At 42.2% G+C, this 24,028-nt stretch overlaps 2 protein-coding genes across 2 annotated transcripts in view; one reads left to right on the top strand and one right to left on the bottom strand.

Annotated features, from left to right (window-relative positions):
• Window positions 1-3,968, top strand: part of LOC127584987 (BTB/POZ domain-containing protein 8-like) — a 106,293-nt gene extending 102,325 nt beyond the window's left edge. The window contains exon 6 of the transcript XR_007958455.1: window positions 1,906-3,968. The gene's annotated coding sequence lies outside the window, so the exon portion shown is untranslated. The remainder of the gene's footprint in view (window positions 1-1,905) is intronic.
• A 1,210-nt stretch (window positions 3,969-5,178) lies between these two features.
• LOC127584988 (UPF0575 protein C19orf67 homolog) lies at window positions 5,179-20,468 on the bottom strand. The gene is made up of 7 exons (XM_052042080.1): window positions 20,414-20,468; window positions 15,351-15,806; window positions 13,045-13,189; window positions 10,604-10,704; window positions 9,424-9,612; window positions 8,323-8,475; window positions 5,179-5,721 (listed from the first exon to the last, which is right to left on the bottom strand). The coding sequence occupies exons 2-7, from the start codon at window positions 15,767-15,769 to the stop codon at window positions 5,472-5,474; spliced, it is 1,257 nt and encodes a 418-aa protein (XP_051898040.1). The 5' UTR covers window positions 15,770-15,806; window positions 20,414-20,468; the 3' UTR covers window positions 5,179-5,471.
• Window positions 20,469-24,028: the final 3,560 nt, after the last annotated feature.

The following is a 24,028-nucleotide window of genomic DNA, read 5'->3' as shown; positions in this document are numbered from 1 at the left end:
AGTTTGTAAACTTTTTTTGTTCATTTAACTTTGACTAATAAAGTGTTATGTACATGGTGGAACTGGCCATTTCATACAGGCTTTGAGTGCATTGCAGTGAGGGAGGGTGTTGGTGGGGCATGTAATTTGAACCCACCCCAAGTCAACCATGTATCCTGAAATGGTGTGCTTATTAAAACAGTAATAGCAGCTGGGGATCTATTTCCTTGGCTTTCTGAAGATTTGATTTTTATCTGTGAACCTCGAATTACTTAGCTGAACATTGCACTTTTACCTTGAGTAGGAAAGGTCCATTCCACATGCAGCCACACGGTACTCTGCACAGCATAGTTTTCTCCGTTGATTAGTGCTTTCTCTAATCCTAAGTAAAAGTCCAATTCTGATGCCCCTTATGGAGAGCTGATTTGGCATAGCTACCCATTGGAGCATGTGTAGGAATATCAGCTTGTCAATAATGAAACAAATAAGCTCTTCTGTTTTTAAAATGGCTTGCTAATTTTTTTTTGGGGGGGGGGGGGGGGAATTAAGAATTTGAGGCTGGGTTAGCAGATTTTTAAACGATGAGGTAGTTGTCGCAAACATGAGTTCAGCCCTAGGATAGTTGGAGGGCTTTGTAGCCTAAGATGTTTGAAGAGAACCTTTAGTATTAGCTCTGAGCCCTTCCATCAAACTCAATACTGACTTGTTTGCAGCATGGCAGCATTGCATTCTTGGATGAATTTTCCTGCCCAATTGGTTGGGTTGTGTTTCTGGAAAATTTTTTTCCCCTCCCTCTTCTAGTTGCCCAGGCTCCCCCTTGCATGCTTCTCTAATCAGACCATTCCGTGGTATAGCAAGCTCCATATTCAATCTCCAGGAATTGGGGAGAATTTAGCACAGTAAATATTGTACATTTGACCCCCAATTTCACACCACCTCTCAAAAATCAAATGTCTCTAAACTGACCTGTAGTAATCAGTTTGGTCTCGAATAAGTTTCCATCAGGTGAGGAGGAAGTTGGCAGCTGGGGTTTATGGATATTGGGAATGGTAGCTCCAAGTTTTTTGTAGTGCTGAAGCATCAGCTTCCTTCCAAACATGGCAGCTTGGCATGTTCCCTGATTGCTGATGTACAGGCCTACTATGCTGAGAAGTTGCTATTTGCCGCTAATGTGTGTAGTAGTTGAAGTCCAGGTGCACTTGTGTAAACTGTAATTGAAGTGGTCACCGATAGAAAACTCATTGTACGTCTGCAATTACTATGTACTGTGTGCTGGCCTGTATGTTTAGCATTTCATCTGGGCTCTTTTATCTACTTGTCTAAAATGTGTCTTGTCACTTCATGCTACTGTATTAGTTCAGAACCTGAAATTTGCAAATAAATTTTTGTGCTTGGCTTGTTTGAAGCCGTGACCTGTGTTCATTGGACATGAAAACACTGCTCTAGATTGAAAACTAGTAACCCCAGGACAATTGGGCAAATATCCAAACTTCAGCCCACAAGCTCTTGCCGTCAAGCCCAGGCGACACTGTTCTATTTACAATTGTAGTTTTCTCCCCCACCCCTTCAATGTTGTCTGCTTTTTGCAACATCCATGCTACACTAAAATGTGGATTAATGGGACCATTTGAAAGTTTGTGGCCTGCAAAGTTTTTTTTTTGTGGTGTGCACATAACAAGCCTGAAGACTTTGGAACTCCTGTGGCTTTTTTGTGTACCAGCTTGTCACTGAATTTACAGGTTCAGCTGTAGCATGTGTCTCAGTCAATAGACAAGTATGCAAGAAATGTACCAGCTAGTTTGTAAGAAACATCTTCTCAATACTATTCACTCTTACTCTGCAAACGTCAAAACTTTAGTTGTAGATTGCATGCAAGAAGAGTTTTGCTATTTTTCCAAAATCTTCAAGTGCTGTCACCTGTTGCAGGCATCATGAATGAGGGCGATAAAACACTGCAGACACACTGTGTGCCTTGGATAACACCACTGCTCCCACCTATCCTTTCTACAATCTATGAAGTAGAAACTGCAGAGTCTGAGGAGAGTAGACTTGAAGATGACACTGACAGTAAAGAACATCAGAAACAGGATCTCCCATGCCTTGAACTCATTGAAGATCCCAACGACAGAGTCTTGTCCCTGCAGATTGAGCCAGTGGAAGTTGTACAGCAGTTGATTAACCACACACTACTGCTTTCCAGCGATGGGGTCAAGCTACAAAGTAAGGTAATGGTTGACAAAGCAGAGCTGAGCAAATGGACTGATCTTATATCGCCATTAGATGACTCCACAGCCAGTATTACATCTGTAACTAGCTTTTCTCCTGAAGATCTCTCATCTTCACAAGGGGAATGGACGGTGGTAGAATTGGAGACTCATCATTAGCCTGGGCATTGCCTGTCTTGTATGCTCTTGAAATGTTAGTTAAATCAGATAGTCCAATATAATATTGGAAGTGTGAGGCAGACCAGTACTTAAACCTTGAAGATCTTTTTGCTGTGATCATGCTGTCAGTATCACTGGTCTGAGCTTTGAGATGTTCTCCAATATTGTAACTTCCAGGTCTGACGTAAAGGGATTTACAGAATTATTTAAATGGGATTGGACCTGAATGCAGTTGTCTACATTCTCTTATTAATTGGATTAGTTTGTAATGCATTGAAGTAGCTTGATGAGCTGCCACAATATAAAGTTCTTTAACTGGAATATAAATCTACAAAAACCTTCATTTAGTTAAGAGATTTGAATATCCTACACTTTTTTTGGTGTTAAATCTATCTTTTTGTCTACAATTGAACCATTTTCAGTAAAAGTAACTGTCTTTGCTCAGGTGGCCCTGTTTGTGGTCTGAAATTTTGGATGGGAATAGACAACATGTTGGAACAGGATTTTTTTTTGTTTAAAAGTGACTAACCTGTGAATGATCCAAGTCTGTTCCGAGAATTCTATGACTGCACTTTTTTTATTTAGAATACAAGTTTACTTGGCTTTTGGTTGTGCTTTTGTCCATTATTTTTGTATAAATGCAGCTTTCTATATCAGTGGCTCTGTTTATGGGCTCAAAACTAGAACAAAATTGCAGAAGCAGTTTTCTTTAAGCTTGAGTGGAGTTGTGTATATACTTTGGCTGCAAGGAATTCTTGAAGTGGTGCTCTATTCTTGGATTGGAATGTTTTAAAGCCATGATGTTGTACCTGCCTCTATGGTTGGTTCAGTAGGTGTTCACCTAATGAGATCTCTTGGGCAAAATAACCTAGCCAGTAATGTGCTTCAAAAGGTGAATACATGAAATAAGTGTCCTTTTTTGTACTGAGTTAAATGTGCAGGGAAGAATGAAACCCTTTAATGCAGCAATGCATGCAAATAAAACTTTTTTTTAATCCAAGACTACTCAAATTAACTTCTAGTTCATAGTTATAAAGCTGCTATGTCCACCAACACAACTGCAGTTGAAGCTAATTATGAATGGACTATGACCTTGCTGGTGACAGCCACCTTCCTGTGATTTTTACACTTGCCTGATTTTTTTCCTTTACATATTTGGCTTTCTACAAATGGCTTGTAAAATGTATTTTGCAAATGTGGAGCTGGTCCAGGTGAGATGAGTAACTTGTAATATCTGACTTGTTAGTCTGAAGGGGTGGTGTCCATTTCTTGTCCAACCAGAGAGAAATGTGTGGAGATTTACACTGGACCAGTGTGTACTACCACATAGCTGAAGATGCACTAACTGTTCTTGGAGTATTACTGTCATCCATGCTGCATGAAGCGGACTTCTAATGTATTGACACAAACGGGTTTAATTGTGAATTGCCAGCATGTTTTTAATGGTTTATAGATCTCTGAAATTAAAATGCATCCAGAAGTGTTCTCAAAGCTTTGGATATTGCTGTACATTCCCTTTTTGGGGTGGGGAGGGTTGTGTTCAGATACTACCTCCCTACCTGGAACCTGGAGGTTTTGTTTACATTAAAGTTGAAACTGGTTTAATTCCAATTGTAGTAGTTTTTTTGGGGCAAAGTGTACAGTCCAATTTCAAACTACTTCTAAATATTGTTTCATAACCTCAATTGCCATGCCTTATCAAATGTGGAACACAACATTAATTCAGGAATATTATTTGGCTTAAGGTTTAAATGACTTTCATGATGCTAAAATTGCAGGTTGCTGATTGATTAGCTATGATTTCAACAAGACTGAATTAATCATTTAAGGCTGATCTTATTAAAACTTTAAACCTCAGTATATGGCAGCATGAACCAGCAGGTGATGACTCATGGAATATCAAATAATCCACCAGTCCAAAACTCAACCAATTCTGAGCAGAAACAGTGCTGGACCACAGTTCTATTGTCCAACTAGAGACATGAAGCCAAAATATATCCAAGTCTATTTATCCACAGAACCAATATACTTGATTAGCAAGCTTTCCTTTTTTGAGAGGAAGATTTTGAGATGTGTACTGGTATGGTTACCTGAGTGTTATAAACTGAAGCTGCAAGATATTAATGACCAAAGCTATGATTTAGGTTTTACTACAGGAATGTGAAATCATTAGTTGGCATCTGAACCATCTTGTGAAATCTATTCTGCAAGAACAGGATGGGTTGATCTTGCATAATCTGCTTCCTAAAGGGACATTAAGCACTTACTAAAAATATAACTGATGAATTTAATGTACTTAATCTTTTTGCATATTCTGCACTTTGTAATTTGCACCAAGTTGCAGGGGTGCAGTGGGTTTGGAGCATCCCCAAAGCACAAGTCAAAGTAACTTGAACCAAATAATATTTTGGAAACTACAATGCACCTAATCTGTCCTTGCACTGCCCTCAATGCTGAATGAAGCTCCCTTAAAGGAAAGTGGTCATTGGGTACATCTACAGGCTGCTTAGCTTGTCTGTTTAAGACCTAGAGGCCAAACCACTTAGTCAAGCTTTTGGCAACTTTGGATAGCTTGATACTGCTTTAGAGGTTCCTCTCAGACTAGGTACATGAGGATTGCTTCCATCCTGTGGGATGGAATAACTGGCAGCAGCCTCAGCACATGCCTTCCTATTTGCTTGTCTCGAGATACTAGCCATCAATCTCATTCTGTGATATGTTGACTGACATTAACACCAAGTCAAGCCACTATCTTGCTCTAATCTTTGGTGTGGTATCACATTTGAACAACCACAAAGTAATTTTCAAAATTATGAGTTGTTAGTTGGTGGTTTCAGAACAACTTGCTCACTAACCATGGCTCCTACCCTGAAACACTGAGCCATATTGGACTATGTACAAACTTTCATCCACATTGCTTGTAGAAATTTTGCTGTTAAATCACAATATTACACTTTGAAACAATTTAATACTTAATGAGTTAATACATTGGCACAGTTCCTTTGATACTCTGAATTGTACGTGTTCTGCATACTTCCACCCCTTGCCCAAACAAACTCGCTTTCCAGGGAGAATTGGGTATGAATGTTGGGGCTAGAAATGTCTAAATCAACTTGTAAAGGTTTCTGCATTGACCCCACCTGAAACCACCTGGCAAGTTGTGGAGGATTCTTGGTGACTCTGGACCTGCAGGTAAGGGAACAGTTTGGCTTTTAGCAGGCCATTCCCAGAGAGGTTAGCAGCCCTCTGGCTCATCAGAATGTCCACTAAGAGGTCTGTTGCAGCAATCTGGGTTGGTTCCTCGAAACCAATGGTGACAAGGAGTTCGTAATCACCACGTGGTTGCTTGTACAGAAACCTGAAACCAGAGAAATGAGTCATTTTACAAGACTTGTTTCTATAGCATTTCCAGTCCTTTTTTATTAGGGCCTTCTCAAAGCTGTTCATTACCATAGAACACTACAGCACAGAAAGCAGACTATTTGGCCCTTCTAGTCTGTGCCAAAACTTCATTCCGCTAGACCTCTCCCATGTATCTATCCAATTTATTCTTAAAACTTTAAGAGTGAGCCCACATTTACCATGTGAGATGGCAGCTCGTCCCACACTCACCACTCTGAGTGAAGGAGATCTTCCCCCCCCCCCCCCCCCCCCCCAATGTTCCCCGAAACCTTTCCCCATTCACTAATGAAATGTAAGAGACCTAGTTTTAATCTGACAATGACTTGGTTTTTAAAACATGGGAGACTTTCCCCTTCTCCCCCCTTCCCCACAAAGGAGTAAGATACTCTTGCACTTCCAAATTGAACTGTGGGAACTTGTGTCCTGATTTGAGGTTTTGTGTAAAGAACTTGCCTGACAGTGAAGAACTCCCTGGTGTTTTGTGGTGGAGTGTTGTGTGAGATTTGTGTGCTTTGACTTGAACTCCCCACAATACTACAAACTGGACCTGTGGGTGCTTCTGTTTGCCTGCCTGCCTGCCTTCCATCTACACTGCAGCAGGAGCAAGTGGATTTGGACACTGGCTGCTAACTCCTGCAAATCCAGTGTAAGTTGCAGGTTTGATTCTTAAATGTGGTTACAAGTACTGACGGTAACTTTTCCTTTCCCTACCTCTTAAAGACCTCCAACAAATTTGTAATGTGGCTGTCTTATTAAATCTAGGCAAGCTCTTAAATGAAGAGAAGCCCTGTCTGGATAAGATGTGCCATGGGATGACATGTTGCCATATTCCGTGATTGACAATACTGATGTTAACTCTAGCCTTGACTAGTCCAGTGCTTTTGTGGAAACTCACCCTTGTCTTAAACCTTACTGTTCATGATCTATTTCCCCCACACTACTGCACTTGCCACCCTTCATTGGCTAAGATGCTCATCCTTGTCAAATACTTCCCCATTTTGTTCCCTGCTCTTCTACTTTTAACCACCTACAACACAACAAGGTACCCATGGACTTGACTCTGGACTCCTGCTTGTCCTCACACTTGCTACCTTTTCATAGCCATACTTTTCCTGAAGTTTAACTTCCCTCTAACCAAGCCTTTTGCCACTGCTCTAAAATCATGATCTTGGCAAGATTTTTTTTCCAACCTTGTTTTGAAATTCAAGTGACATTTCAGTAATACTTTGAGACACAGTAGTTTTAAACAGCTCTAATACCCTTCCACTGTATTATCAATTTTATCTATGGATAGGTGATTAAGTATTGTTTTTACTTGTGGTATTGCCACTTTGAGAAAGTAGTGATGTTGGTAGAAGTCATTTAAAATGTAACAGATGGAAAAGTGTGATAGACATCTTCACTGCTGGCCACAAGGCAGGTACCATTTGAGCAATTTTTGTTCTGAGAAAATCCATCCAGGAATAGTTAACACTTCCTTTGTACTACAGACAATCACTTCCAATGATATAAAAAGCTTAACCAGAATGCTTTGTCCATTCTAAAGCCTTTCATCCTTAAATGTGCATTGTTTTTCTCAGCTCCATTTGATTTTGTTCCCTGAACATTGGTATAGGGATTTCACCATGACTGTGATCATTCGTTTCTCTTTGTCAAAATTAGTTCTCCTGGGGTTTGGTCATGACCCAGACCAATCTCCCCCAAATCAGCAATAAACATCAACCACCACATGTATTACTAGAGCTAGTGGCTTTTCAGTGTGGTGAAATGGCCCAAGGTGTTGCCTTGAGATAGAGCAAACAAATATGCACTGTTCCAAACCCCTGTGAAATCTCAAAGCCTTTCTCTTTTGGCCTTTGCATGTAGGTACATTACTACAAGCACATTGTGTGAGCTAGCATATCCAGGTCTAAACAGTTGATCACTCATGTACAGCTGAAGAAATTGGGGTTGCCCTGGTAAAGTGATACATGGTCACCAAAAGGGATGGGTGAGATGGTCTAGAATTCCTGCTCCCAAGCACTTGCTGGTACCATCCAGCTGAAATGTGCAAGTTCAAGGGAGATACAGTTAAGCAAAGATGGTTGTGCAAGAACTGAATACAAGATGACACTGATGCAATGGAAGGAGGTTAATGGACATTAGCATCAACAAGTCCAGTATTTATTCTCCTGCCATTATTTGCTGGTTGAGGTGCCACCTTCAACTGAAGGTAGTCCTAACTTAGTTATGGTGGTTTAATTTGGCTTGTTAGTTTGTACGTGACTCCAGCCCCACACTTGTTGGTCTGTAGCCATATTTGTGTCCAACCAAGTTGGAAGGGCAGGTTTTCTTTTGTTTGAGGCAGTAATGAATCACTGAGTGTTGCGACATTGTCAATAGTGATATCAGCTTTATATTTTTGGATTTAATGTTACCAGCTCCTAAGGTAGTTGTGAGCTCTTGTCTACAGCTTTGTCATTTGATCTATGGATAACCAGTAACTTAGCCACCACTTTCTCTGGAGTTGTTTGTTCAACTATTACTTTCCATCTGTATTAAAGCTAACTATAGTTACCAGCAAAGAAGGTCTGGTTCTCCTGGGGCTGGTTCCACCTGAACCCAGTGACCTATGGACCACAGTCTCCTGCTTTTGCCAGTAGTTGTGCTTTTGGACCCTGCGTGGTGGTTGTCCATCACTTCACTTGCCTCCTTGTAGCACAGGAAGTAACTGCAGCAGATAACAGGACAGTCGTGATGGACTGGAGACCTTAAATGGGAGATGCATCTGACGCAGATGGTCATAAATTAGATGCAAACATTCTACAAGAATCTATAGGATGCTCTACACCAGGGGTGGGGAGAGAAGAGGTGGTGCTGGGAATTGATTTAAAAAGCATTACTTGTTTGCTCCACAGCATAGTGGGGGTCTGACACTTGTATTCAAATGGTGGAAATCACACTTTTTTGGGGTGGGTAGGGGGAAGGACGGTTGCAGGGAGAAGTATCTTTTGATTCATTTGAACTTGCAAGGCCATGGATGGAGTTGAGTAGGATTGGGCAGGATCATAATCAAGATGGTTAAGAAATTAGTACCTTTTTAATTGGCCAAAGCCTAGAATATAAAGGCAAGAGGGTTGTGCTCAAACTTCCCAATCATGATGGGACATACTGGCATGGGATATAGTGAGCCAAATGCCCTCCAGCTATGGTGTTTATAGAGCAGGTACAGTCTTGCATGCTTCCCACAACTATTTGAAGACTATCTCACCAACCCTCTACTTCCTGCCCACATAACTGAAGATAAAACTCCTCAGTAATTGTCTAATCTCATTTGCTTCAACTGCTACCCTGGAGCCAAGTGCACAAAACACTTTGGCTAGTGTTCTGAAATGCCAAAGTTGAGACCTTTTTTTACAGATGAAATGATGAACCAGGAACCTCAACCAGTGGCACAAAACATCTGGGCATTATTCCATTGTTTGTGAGATGTGGCCATGTACAATTTTTTTTTCCTATTTCCTACAATATCAACAGTTCATGGAAGAATTCCACTGGCAGTGAAATGTTTGTACAAGTCAGACTGCCAAAGGTGGGATAAAGTGCAAGCCTTTCAAATTCCCTAATTTAAGTCCTCTGGTTGGCATGGACTGTCTTTCAGCCCCTCTCACGTACTTACTATTCTGTACATGGTTCTGTTGTATCACCAAAGGCTGTCCCTTCACTAATGTCCACATTCCACCGGATTTTCTTGAAGAGCAGGCTTGGATCCTTTGCCACTGTGTATGGGACTGGCATACAGTACCGATAGATGGAAACTCGAAACCACTGCCCAAGACGAAACTCCCCTCTGTAGAAGTAGGAGATGCTGGAAAGGCAAAATCTAATTTAAAACCAAAGGGGTGGGTATTTTTGGAGTGGGAGGGTGGAAATGAATGGTTTTATTTGTCACCTACATCGTCCCAAGACAAAATATATAGTGCTTTGTCTCCACCCATTCCATCTCAAAGGTAGTAACACTTATCTCTTATTTTGCTTCAGACTTGCTAGAATGGGGGACCTTGGATACATAGGGTGGGTTGGCTCAGAAGGCCAAAGGAAGAATTAATCAAGACATTTCAAATTAAAGGGGATTGTTAAATTGGAGAGATGCTGTTTCCAGCATCAGTAACTAGAGGACAATTTGTGATAATTGGCCCAAAAAAAGGCAGAAAGGAACTTCTATTATGTGGAAAAGTAAGAAACACCATGGAGAGGGGATGGTAGTGTGAGTAGCATTCAGTGTGAACTTGTTTTGATTCCAAGCTTGATCAGAATTGGAAAGAGTGTCCATCTGAAATGTCAGTGGTCTCTCTGTAGATATTACCTGCTCGGCTGAATTTTTACTTCTGAAAAGGTTTCCAAATTCTGGAAGATTTGGGCTGCTGGAGGTTGAAACTGGATTTTTTATTTGGAAAGGAGGATGTTTCCTACAATTTAACTTTCCAACAAATGGCAATGCAGCAGAAGTATGTATATTGGTGGTTCTGCTGCTGGACTGCTATCCCAAGGCCTGGGATTGTTGATTGAGGTCAAATACCACCATTTCTGCTGGGAAATTTTAAATTCAATTTAATGAATTTGGAATAAAAAAAATCTGGTGTGGGTAAAAGGACAATGAAACCCCATCTGATTCAGTAACTTCCTACAGGGAGGAAATCTGACCTTGTCCAGTTTGTCTTGTATGGTTCCACAGTTGCAGAAATGTGAGTGACACACAGCTGCTCTCTGAAAGGGCATGGTATTTGGAGGCTGCCACTACATGGTGGCTTTCTGTCTGCAGCCCACAAGTGCTATTTTAAGAAAAGGATCCCCATTACCTGCAGGGGTCCGTCTCCTCCAGCGAGATGAACCCAAAGGATGCATACATTAGAACCAGCTGCTCCAGACTGGAGGCCAGCTGTTGAGAGAACTGCAAAAGCTGGGAAAACACAGTAAGTAAAGGGCAGACACTGCAAATGGGCAACATGCATTACAAGGCAAGGACATATCCTGATTTTTACCTTGGTCATGTTAAAATGCAGATGTTGGAAATCTGAAATAAAATTCTGGCCAAGGGTCTTCAACCTGAAACATTTAACCATTTCTTTGCCCACAGATGTGACCTGATGAGTATTTTTTGTCTTTATTACAGCAAAATTGAATAGTTTTGGAAATAAAAATTCCCTGGACTCAGTGTCCTGGTTAGTGTCGATGGTCATTCTGCTGAACGTGAGGGGAGAAGGCCTTTTGGCCCCTTGTCTGCGCCATTCTTTAGCAAGATAATTAGATCATTCACCTCAGTACCACTTTCTTGCACTAACCCATTCCTTTCACCTTGAAAACTTATTGATATCTTTCTCTAATGTGATGACAACCTCTTCAGCCCTCTTGGGTAGAGAATTACAAAGATTTGGTTCCCTTTGGGTGAAGGAATTTCTTAACTGTCCTGAATGGCTGATTTCCCTTAGTTTGACACTAATGATTGAAAATGTGAATAGAAGAATGTTAGAGTGCAACATTAACTTTTGGCTTGTAACAACAGCAGTCTCAAGGAGTCTAATACTTGGTGCTAAAGAAACATCTGGTATAGGGAAGGATGGGGAGCTCCCTCAGTCCTTCTGCATGTATAAGATTTTAAAAGTAAAGTGTGAATTTTTAGAAACTAAGGCCTCTTTAAGGTTCTGCATGGTAGGCTTATGGGAAGTTGGATAGCATGGAATCCAGGGAGAGCTAGCAAATTGGCTCAGTGGTCAGAACCAGAAGGTGATGGAAGTTTTTCTTTGGACTGGAGGCCTGTGACTAGTGGTGTTCCCCAGAGGTCGGTGTTAGGCCCATTGCTATTTGTCATCTATATCAATGATTTTTAGATAGGAAATGTACAAATCATGATTGTCAACAATGCCACCTATTTTAGGTGTCATCTGCAAATTTGTTAGTGAAGATAGTTCAGGACTTGTAGCAGGATCATGATCAGTTGGGTAAGTGGGCTGAGGAATGGCAAATAAGTGCAAGGTACTGCATTTTGGGAAGACAAATGAGGGTAGGACTTTCAGAGACATTGAGGTTGCATTTGGAATGTTGTGTTCAGTTTTGGTCATCCTGCTATAGGAAAGATGCCATTTAAGCTGGAAAGGTTGCAGAGGATATTTTTATATTTTTAAAAAAAAATCTGAGGGGCATGGGGTGAAGGTGCAGTTTTTTCCCCCCCCAGGGTTGGGAGTCAGGAACCGGAGGGCATAGGTTTAAAAGTGAGAGGGGAGAGACTTGACAGGAACCTGAGGACAACTTTTTTCACTCAGTGGTCAGTATATGGAATGAGCTGCCAGAGCAAGTGGTTGAGGCAGGTACATTAAAAACATTTAAAAGATACCTGGGACAGATGCATCAAATGGAAAGGTTTAGAGGGATATGGGATTAGCTTAGATGGGAATCTTGGTTGGTGTGGACCACTTGAGCCTGTTTCCAGGCTATATGACTCTGGAAAATTTTAGAATTCTAAAGCCTAAAGATCCCTCTATGGTCACATAGCTCCTTGGTTCTCTTCTCTTGTCCTCCAGCACTAATACCCAAGATCTGTCCACTCATCCAATTTTGGCTTCTTGATTATCCTCGGTCACTCCACCATTCGCTACCTGTGCCCTTTTAACTGGCAAGCCCCTAAGCTCTGAAATTCCCTTAAACCCTACCTCTCCATCTCCTCCCAATTCTGCCACTGGACCAAACTTTTGGCTGCCTTCCCTAATCTCCTGTAACTGTCAAATTTACCCTAATGGTCATGTAAGGTTTTCACTCAAATGTGTTACATAAGTGGAAGTTATTAACTGGCATCAGGACCCTACTACCAGGGGCCACTACACCCTCTGGGTAAAGACACTGGCCTGTTTGTAGGAACCATTGGCTAAGAAGCAGACTGTAAATTTTTAGTTCTGGGCACCAGCTGTGTGGGGAGGACTAAGATGAGATTGCTTTAGTCACATGTACCTCAAAACAGTGAAATGCATCTTTTGCATAGTGTTCTGGGGGCAGCCCACAAGTGTCACCATACTTCTGGTGCCAACATAGCATGCCCACAACTTCCTAACCAATATGTCTTTGGAATGTGGAGGAAACCAACACAGTCACAGGGAGAACGTACAAACTCCTTACAGGGAGTGGCTGGAATTGAACCTGGGTTGCTGGTACTACAATAGCATTACACTAACTGCTACACTACCATGCCTGCCCCTAGCTCAGGAACCAATTGTTAAAACTCTTTGCCAGCTTGCACATCAAGCATTACCCGTTTCTGGATATACGTGGGAAGAGGTTTCCTGTCAGAATGGACACTCCTCGCTGTGGACTCCAGGTAGGCAAAGTACGGCTGGCAGGTTTTCACAAAGATTGGCACAGCCCTGGCAAACTCCTCATTATGGATTCTGTCTCTGCTGTGGGGATGGAAGCAAAATGAAGACCATGGTGATGCAGACAAAAGATATCATTTAGTCTATCACAACAGCCCAGCATTCTATTGCATTACGACATCTCCCATCTGAAAAGGGGCACTCGCAGCTTCACTCCATTTGCTGTTGGCTTGTCCTTTTTATCTGTCAGCTCTCAAATTCTTAATGTAACTGCTCAGCCATGTGAACTGAATTTTAAAATGAGTACTAGGTGATCTGGGTCATTTGTCTTGCAATGGGACCTCCCCTCTACCACTTTTTAATGTAGGTTAACATGCAGCTGTAGTAAGTGGTTGGAAAGGCAACTATTATGTTGGCTTTTAAGTAATGGGTGGGAATACTAGAGCAAACTAATCTTGGTCAAATTGTACAGAGCTTTGGCACAAATGAACTGTACAAGTTTGCCAATTTAAGAAGACGATACATGGGAGTTGGTGCAATGTAGATTAACAAGGTTGATTCTCAGCTGAAGGGGGTTGCTCTAATGAAGGGAGATTGAGTCTACGCTCACTGGGATTTGGAAGAAATTCTGAGATGGAGATATGAGACTGCAGATGCTGGAATCAAGCAAAAAAAAACAGCTGGAGGAATTCAAGTCAGCCAGAATCTGTGGAGGGAAACAGTTGATGTTTCAGGTAGAGATCCTTCACTTGGACTGGGATAAGATGTTCATCAGGCAAGAGATCTAAGAATTTGGGGGGGGGGGTTGTGGGGAGCAGCATGGCCTTCAGATAGATGCCTTGTACATTTATTTAGAACTGAGATTTCTTTATGCAGGGTTTTGTTAATCTTTTATACTTCAGGACTGTAGGTTCAGAATATTTAATGGAAGGGAATTGGGGAACTAGGTAGAAAAAGAAATAAAGAACAGGCTTGATAAGCTTAAAGCCACTAAAGACCCCTATAATTTCTATAGATGTACAGTGGAGAACATTCTGACTGGTTGCATCACTGCCTGGTATGGAGGCTCCAATGTACAGGATCAAAAGAGGGTTGTAGACTCAGCCAGCTCCATCACAGGCACAAACCTCCCTGCCATAGAAGACTTCAAGAGGTGGTGCCTCAGGAAGGTGGCATCCATCATTAAGGACCCTCACCACCTGGGCCATACCCTCTTTCCACTCTCAATGCTTCAGGAACTGTTTCTTCCCCTCAGCCATCAGATTTCTGAACAGTCCATGAACTCTACCTCATTTATTCCTCTCCTTTTATTTTTTTTGGTAACTTAGTAATTTTTGTCTTGCATTATACTGCTGCCACAACAATTTCCACACTGTATTTCAGTGATAATAAACCTGATTGTGATTCAAAGCTTTCTCCTACTTCCTATATCCTTTTAGCTGGAAGCTCTTCAGATCTGATCTGGAATCTCTCTGGTAATTTGTGGACAATTACCACATCTGAGCAAAGGCCAGATCAATGCTGGGCAAGAAAGAGCCCCCTCTCAGTCTACAGAATGGCATGTGCTTGCCTGATGGCATATGACAGTGGTGTAAATAGTTGAGCTGCAGCCATCTAGATCAATCCTGACCTCGGGTGCTGTCAGTGTGGAGTTTGCATGTTCTCCTGGCACCCACATGGGTTTCCACCTACAACCCTAAATGTGATTGGGTTAACTGGCTACTGTAAATTGTCCTTGGTGTATAGGTGAATGGTAGAGTCTGAGAGGGGGAAGGGAGTTGAAGATGTGGGATTAGTGCAAGTTGATGGTGGGTGCAGACTCTGGGCTGAAAGGCCTGTTTTCATATTGAATGACTTTATGATACTTGTATCAGCGATCACCCATTCTCCTAAATTCCAAGATTCTTAAGGGATTGACTGAGTGACTAGAGACTCGGTCAGCGAGGGGCTATAACTAGGCATCATAGTCTTGAGAAAAAGGAATTGGCAATTTTGGACACAGAAATCCACACGAGGATTGTGAATCTTTGGCATTGCCTACCTTTTGTAAAAGGCTTTGGATACTTGTTCGTGGAGTAGATCCAACAATGAAATAAAGGGCTGTGGAGATGGAATGAATCTACCAGGTCATTAAATGGGGGCATAGGCTTCAAGGCTAAACAGCTCATTCTAGTGTTTTCTTATGATTTAGTTTCGTGTTCTTAACCTCTATACAAATAATAAAAAAAAATTAGCTGGTAAGTACCTATAGACCAGGTGTGTCTGGAATTCCTCTGCCTTCTTCAGTAGATATTGAAGCTGCTGTTCTATTGGTTGAAGCTTTTCTTCCATCAGTGTGACATCATACTGAGGTACCTCCTCATCTGTCCTATGTTTGTTGTCCTTCCCCTGGTGCAGGGGTTGGAACGTGCCACTGTTCTGCACTGGTGTGGCAGAGTCCTGTGGTGCCTGCATGGTTGAAGAGCTGGGATAGGCTGAAACAGGGAGGAACACCTCATTCTCCTTCACTTGCTTTCCCTGCCCCATTACCTGATGCAAGTCTGAGTCAGTCCAGTGTGCTTCCTTTGGTTCTGCATTACTTACTTCCACTGAACAGGAACACTTTGACCTGTCTTTCCTCTTGTATGATAGCACTTCGTGCCCACTGCTAGCATTCTCCTCCATTCTGTCCAATAACTATTCCTTCTCTGGATAGAGTTTCCTGTACAAACAAACTTAGAATAAGAAGTGATCTCATTGACATGTAATGTTACAAGAGGGTTGGGAGGATGTTTCCTCTAGCTGAAGCAACTAGAATGAGGTGGTCTTCTTTCTGGATAAAGACTAGAGCTGTTGGACTGAGATAAGAAATCCCTTTACTCGTACACTTGGGAATCTCTACCCTAGAGACTGTGGACACTTGGTCATTGCATACGTTCAAGGTGGAACTTGATGCTTGGAGTCCAAGAAAATTGTGAGCTTTATGACCACATAGGAAATGGTTAAGGCAAAGTATTGGCCATGGTCTTATTGCATGTGGAGCAATCTGGTCTACTCTTGCACCTATTGTTTAGGGTCTTACATGTAAAGCAGTTACATTTCTGGACCATTGATCCAAGATAAGAGATTGAATTAAATTCTCCAGCTGTCATGTTGCAAAGATTAATCTATTTTGGGGAGGGAGGGTGGGGAGAAAAATGCTTATCTCAGTAATGATAACCATGAAACTTCTGGATTGTCATGAAAGGAAGGGAATCAGTTGTTCTTGCCACAGATCCACTTCAGTTCTGGCAATTAAGGACAGACAATGAACAGGGCTATGGCCAGTGGTGTCCATAATCTATGAATGAAAGAGCAAAAGGAAAATTCTAAAGTGGGGTTATATTGTCTCATTTAAAAATATGTAATACTTTCCAATAGCTAAATGAAGGAGTGCAGGGTTGGCAAGTAGACCTCTTTCTAACTCCCTCAGGCAATGCTACAGTGGAAGGGAAGGATGACCCCAGTAGAAGCAGTTAAAATCTTCTACCAAGGTTTCTTAGTACTTTCTGTCCATTCGTACTTCCAACTGGGTATTTTAATGCGAGTCTTCAGGATGAAAGTCAGCAGTGTTTGAGTAAATGGTTAAAAGATAATTGGAAAAACAATGGGAAATAGAATCCTTTAAAGCAGTGAGATGCTGCGCTGCATGAAACACTGCTGGAAACAGCTTTACCAATAGTAACATTCAGAAGTAAACTCCAATCACTTGGTAGAGAGCGGGGAGAGAGTAGTGGGGTGTGATTAGCTGACAGCTCTTTCAAAGAATCATAACAGATCAAATAGGTTGAATTATCTGCCTTGTTATAAAGTACTGTGAAGTATTCTTGGGGCATATGCTCGATCAAATCAGTCCCTGTTTGTTCATGTTGGTTATTGAATAGCAATTGGGAATCAGCAATTCCTGGTATTGTCCTACCTTAGGAACTGAAGTTAATGGCAGACCTCTAACTGGTATTAGCAAAAGCCATTGTTTCTTAGGCAAGGGTTTTGCAGATGTGAATGGCTTAAAGCAGAAATTACTCCTCCTAAAATCTATCCCACTCCTTTTTTCGTTGATATCCACATGCCTGGATGAGTGCATCTCCAACAATTCTCAGGAAGCCCACATTAGCCACAACTAAGCAGGCTGGCTGGTTTAGCACCACATCACCACCCTGACATTCACTTTGTCCACTACTGGAGTACTATGGTGGCAGTGGGGCTCACTCCAAAGATCCCCAAGGCTCTGAGACCATCTCACCAACGTGAACTCTCTACCACCAACATGAACAAAGGAAACTGGCACATTGACCCTCCCCACCTGAAGGTTAACCCTCATCCAAACTGTGGGACATGGATTAAATGACCATGTATTTCTAAAATTGTCTATCTTGCAGCACCATGGAAGCATGTCAACAGAGGGACTGCAGTGGCTGCCTCCAGGGTAATTAGGATGGACAATAAATCCTGGCCTTGCAAGCAATGTTCACTTCCCATAAATAATTAAATGAAACTTAGCTAATGGATTAAAAGAACAATCAGTCATAAATAAGCATAAATAATTCCATGTTGCTGAGTCATTGAGAATATTGCAAGATATATTAATGATTTCTAGTTTTGCAGTGCCTTTTGGTCAAATGTTCCAGGACATATTATATTATCAAACAAAACATTGGTCCCCAGGCACATAATGATACTAGGGAAATTTCAGAAGCTCTTTTGAAGAGGGAGATTTTATTACTTTTGTCAATAGGTTCTGGGCTAAGGTGCTCCTTCCTAAACTCTTCATTTATTGCAACATATTTGGCCTTTGTTGTATCTCCTACCACCTCCCAGCAGCACCCCTGCCCCCCACCACCTTTCTTTCACTGATTCCCTGGTTCTAATGTTGGCTACATTATTTTAAGTTAAACATGGTAGGAAGTAGAGATCAGAAAAGCATTGGTGTTAGGGATATAGGAGACTCCAATGCGCAGAGCCTTGAAGAGTCCACTTCTATACTTAGCCACCTGGGCTAATTTCCCATTCAGCCTGTAATCGTTTCACTAGTACAGGTGTGGATCTGGTAAATGAATAACCTGAAAAAAGACAAGAGCTGACTGGAGCATTTTTGGGAAGAGCATGTCAGTTTAGGCCACCACCACTGGAGGATTAAATCACCTCAAATCTGGGTCTTTTGGAGATTGAGAGTGAATTGTCACCGTGATTGGTCAATGGCCTTTTGGAGATTGAGAGTGAATCATCACTGTGATTGGTCAATGCTCTACTGCATTCATTTTATCATCCTCATTTCAGACTAGTTGGAGCTTGCTGTTTCTTATTTAGTCATTTCCATGTCCTAAAATGACAAAATAAATTTAACGTTTTGCAGTGACAGTTTATTAGAAAGAAAAATTGGATTCAATAATTGGGATGGAACCTGTTGTCAATATAACGATGTCAGGCTTCTTAATTCCAAATGAGGTGACAGTTCATTTGATCTACATTGGGAAACTACCAGGAAATAGTAAAATAAAGATTTTAAAAAGTAGGAGAGAAAGTTGTCTAAATTTAGAGAGGAAATTGTCCTTCATGAAATTGAAGAGCCAGGAACAGTGTAAAAAAAAATGCTTTCCTTCATGTTTTCTTCAGTCTTTGTCTGACACGCAGAACTGATGGTCAGAAACCTCCTCAAACCATGGACAGAGAAGTCATCTGTTCGGTCCCCACCACAATCTCTTGTTCTCTGGACACCGATTCCACCCCTTTCCCTCGTAATGGGCTGAGAATGAGGCAGATTGATCTAGGGTTGAGTTTTGGACCACTTATCTCACCCATTCACTAAGGCGATCTATCCTCACCTTAGTAATGTTGCCTGACTTTACCCTGGCTCATCTTATCAGAACATAAGAGGCAGGAGTAAGCCAATTGCCTCCAGGTCTGCTGCTTAAACCTTCATCCTGGTCTTTGTTACCTCTGTTAACCATCACCATTTGTTAACTACTTAACCATTCAACCCCAGTCCAGTCCAGCATCTGTGTCTGAACCTGCACCATTCTATTTGTTTCCTGTTCTCGTGCTGGCTTCCAATTAACCAACACTTTGATTTTCCTTTTTACCTCAGATGCTGGAATCAGCTCTCAGCTTCTTGCATCTCTCCCTTTTCATCCCCTCCTCCACCTACCTACCTTCCCCCTCTCACCTGGACTCGCCTATCACCTGTCAGCTTGTGCTCCTCCCCCTCCTTATTTCTGGCTTTTGCCCTTTTCCTTTCCGTTCCTGATGAAGGGTCTCGGCTTGAAACGTCGACTGTTCATTTCCCTCCAATAGATGCTGCCTGACCTGTTGAGTTCCTCCAGCATCTTGTATGTGTTGCAATATAAATGGAGACTGTTCTTTTACAGATTGAAAGCACTGGAAATAAATACTGAAACATTAATTCAAATGTTTGACGCACAAGAGATTCTGCAGATGCTGGAACCTGGAGCAACACACACAAAGTGCTGGAGGAACTCAGCAGGTCAGGCAGCATCTGTGGAGAGAAATAAACAGTCGACGTTTCTGGCCGAGACCCTTCATCTGGACTGGAGAGGAAGAGGGCAGAAGCTGAAATAAGAAGGTGGGGGGAGGGGGAGGAGCACAGGCTGGCAGGTGATAGGTGAGTCCAGGTGAGGGGGGAAGTAGGAGGGTGGGGGAGAGGAAGATACAAGAAGCTGAGAGGTGATAGGTAGAAGAGGCAAAGGGCTAAAGAAGGACAAGATGCCAGTGGAGACGGTCTGTTTCAGAGCTTTGTCCTGAGGTAAGACCCCTAATGAAACAGTAACCTAATTCCCCTGTGAGGTACTATTGCCTGTTTTCATCAATTCCAATGTTATTTTTATTTTGTACTTTGGATGTCCATATTCTTTCCCAAGTAAAACAGAAAATGCTGGAAACACTCAGCAGGTTAAGCAGCAATCTGCGGAAAGAGAAACAGAGTTAATGTTTTGAAGCAAAGAGCCTTTCACTGGAACCACAGCTGCTGCTCGACCTGTTGAATGTTTCCAACATTTTCAGTTTTGCAGATGCTCAACACCTGAGGTTTTATGGTCTTCAGTCAATATTCTTGAACCTGTTAATTTTCTTGGAAACAAAGCATTTATTTCTCTTAACATTATTTAAGAAGTAGACACATGGGAATAACTGAGTAACCATTCTTGAGATTTTTAAGGATTTTAAATTAATAGCAATGAACTTCTGATTTTTTTGTTAATGACTGTACCATGTTCCAAGAGGGAAAACTTCCTACAAGCTTCCCCCAGGCTTTAGGGAAGCCAGTCAGTCTCTTACCTGCTCCTGCTGTTCGGAACTCCGGCCTCTCCGTTCAAATGTCAATAGGGGCGCGTCCCCGCGCAGCCTGGCGGGGACGTGCGTCGGAGCGGGTTGTGATTGGGGGAAAAGCGCGCGCGCGCGTTCCGCGGGGGCGGGGGGAGAGACGGTGCACGCGCACCCCCTGGCGGAGGAAGCAGTGAAGCGAGCAGCATCCCAGGTTAGGATGGTTGGGTTTGGGATTATGATTGGGGGAAAGGGGTTGGGAGTGTAATGATTATGTTTAGCTGGGAAATGAGGTTGAAATTAAAAATGTTCGGTGCAAATTAAAGTTGGATTCTGAGACTTGAAACTGAATCTGAGATTGAAGTCAAGATTGACCAAAATTTTGATATTAGGCAAATGGAAGAAAGACTTGTTTCCATTGTGTCTGTGTTAAGAAGCGCACCATCCACAACACAGCTGTCTGCTTGTTAGTACTCCATCCATCACCTTCAACCTGTTTTTTCCACCATGTGCAAATGTGTAAAGTGTTATTGGAACTGCACTCAACCAGGCAATTGGAGAGCATTTCGTCAGGCTCCTGCCTTGTACCCTGTAGACAATGGAAAGGCTTTGGGTGTTGGGAAATGAATTATTAACCCACCCAGTGTCTGAGTTGTTCTTGACTCTACAATGGAGACACGAGACTGCGGATTCTGGAATGTGGAGCAACAGACAAGTTGCTGGAGGACCTCAGCAGGTCGAGCAGCGTCTGTGGGAGAAAGGAATTGTTGAAGGATAGAAATGTTCTGATGCAGGGTTTCAACCTGAAATGTCGACAATTCGGTTCTCCACCACCCCCCCACCCCCCCCCCCCCCCCCCCCCCCCCCCACCACCACCACAGATGCTGCTTGACCTGCTGAGTTCCTCCAGCAGATTGTGGAGTCAAGAGCAACAAACAATGTTTGAATGGCTTGTCCAACTGAGTTTCTGGTCACTGATAACTCCCAGCACGTGGATGGTGGGGAACTCGATGATGAAATTGTCATTGAGTGTCAGGGTTAGGTGGTTAGATGTCTCTTGTCTTTCACCAACACTAGTGTGGTGTGAATATTGCTTGCTACTTACTGTGCCCAAATGTTGTCTCAATCTTGCTGCATGCAGGCATGGATTTCTACATCTTCTGAGGTGTTAAGAAAGAAATTGAACATAGTACTATTACCAGTGAACATTCCCATTGCTGAACTTATGGTAGAAGGATGGTCATTAATGAAGCATTTGAAGATGGTTGGGGCTAGGACACTGCACTGAGGAATTCCTGCTGCAGTGCCCTAGGGATGAGATGATTGATCTCTGACCACTGCCATCTATGAGGTATGACTCCAATAACCTTTTGATGCCCAGATGTCCTTGATGTCACAATTGGTCATGCCATCTTAACATGAAGGATGGTCACTCATATTTTACCTCTGGAACTCATCTCCTTGGTCCATGTGTGTTTGTTTCAGATTTTTTACATCTGGGATACTGGAGTTAGAAATTGGGATTTCATTATCAGTTAACCATGAGGTGGTGTTACACTTTTTTTTAAAGTAGTTTGCATCCAATACTTCACAATTGAAATAGTGTGTGGAGGAAGATGTGATAAAGAGACTATGGCACTGCGCCACATGTTTTCAACAAGCACTGCAGACAGAACCACCAGCATTCATATAGTTCATTAAAAACAAAAAAGGCATTCTGGCAATTTACAGAAGCATTAGTAGAAAGAATTTGACACTAAATTGTTTTAAGACGTTACGATGGGATAAAAAGTTCGGTGATCACGGCAGTCATAGAGGAGGAGAGGGGGAGGTTTGATGTTGGAAATTCGAGGGTGCACAATGGGGAAGTGGGATTGAAGGGATTGTACTGCTGGCTGCCAGTAGTGAATAAATGGGCAAAATGGCGGCCTCCTGGGTCATGATTAATATGTTGGTTCAGATTTGAGGAGGACTGGTTTCGGAGGATTGAAAAGCTGGAGGAGATAAGAGGTGGGAAGGGGTGGGAGCCTGGTGGGATTCCACCGCAGGAACCAGGTTTCTCCACTTTTAATTACTGTTTAATGTACTGACAAAGTGCAGAGTGAATGGGGCCAGGTTTTGAATGAGATGCAGGAAAGATCAAAGGAAATTCTCACAGGACTTCAGAAAGCTGATCTTTTATAGAAAGTGGAGAGGTGTGTTGGATCCCTATACTGCAGAGCATGGAGAAAGATTGCATCAGTGAGAACACCTGTAGGATACACAATTGCCTGTTCCAATTCCAATTGATATTTTTGGTGAATCTGTATTCAATTCAACAAATTGTGCTGGAGTTGCTTGCAAGGTAGATTTGGGATAAGCTAAACCTCTCCCATAGATATACTGCCTGGCCTGTCTCAAAAACTGGACTTTAGGGATATCTATACAGGTTACGGCAGGGTTCCGGTCCTGAGAACGGTTCGTAACCTGAACGGTTGGCAAGTTGGAAATGTGTACGCAAACCAAGTCCCACTTCCAGATGATGCCTGCAGCCCCGCAGCAGCCTGCACCCCCATCCCACTGGTCTCCCATACGCCCGTTCAAATGTATGGGCTGTACATAGGTGGGGCGTTTGTAAGCTGGGGAGGACCTGCATTGCGAGTTGGCACCAATGTTAATTCCAGAAGAGACACCATTGCTCTGTTTTCACGCAATATTCACCTGACCATTAAAAGAATGTTGTGTCAAATAGCCTTGAGGATTTTTAGACCATGTAATATGTTCTGAGAAAGTTTTAAAGGTTGGCATAAAGCTAGGACAAAGGAGTGTGTTTGAGTAAATTGTAATCACCAGCATCAACCAGTTCTGTGCTTGAATTCTATGTCCAGAATACTTACTGACAGCACTGCGTCGACCAATGGTGTTATCACTGAATGCGAGTCTTTGGTACAGCAAATGAAGTCAATTTAAATCAATGTAAATATATCAATCTAACTTGTTCTTTGATTTTTTCCAATGCTTTGGTATCATACGAAAATCAATGGCATTCTGAGAATGCCGGTAACAGTGCAAAATAAAACAGCATGGGACATTGAACTGGTTCTTGTAAATATTTACTTGAACTTAGTTTCATTAAAATTATCCGTGTGATCCACATTCACAATGACTAATTTTGCTTCAGTCAGTAGTCTGCAGTTGTACTCTAACACTTTGAGGTAGCTTTATTGGCGGAATATAGAGTTCTTGTATTTTACAGCGCATGTCCATCAACAACAAAATGAGAGCTCTCTGAGGAAAGCACACAAAATGACAGTGCAGTAGAATTTTAATAGGGACATACATGGCCTCAGGACAACCCACAGTGGTTCTGCAACCGATGAATCATCCTTGAGGTTCATTTGCTGTTGTTATGGAATCAAAGTTGACAGTAAATAAATGAGCAATTAATTTTTTTCCAGCAGGCTTGGCTGAGAGATGAATGGTGGCAGGACCCGCGAGCAATATCCATAGAGAACATGTACTTTCAAATCGTATTGCACACTGGAAAATGGTTAAACTCCAAGAGCGACTCTCCAATCCATTTCTCCCAAAGCAGCATTTTACAAGTCTTAACCTTGACTAATATTTTGCAGCGTTTCTTGAGTAACAAGA

The sequence above is a fragment of the Pristis pectinata genome, chromosome 31 (genome assembly GCF_009764475.1).
Source record: "Pristis pectinata isolate sPriPec2 chromosome 31, sPriPec2.1.pri, whole genome shotgun sequence".
NCBI lineage: Eukaryota > Metazoa > Chordata > Chondrichthyes > Rhinopristiformes > Pristidae > Pristis > Pristis pectinata.
Note: the sequence above shows the minus strand (reverse complement) of the source record. Positions and strands in the feature narration are given on the sequence as shown.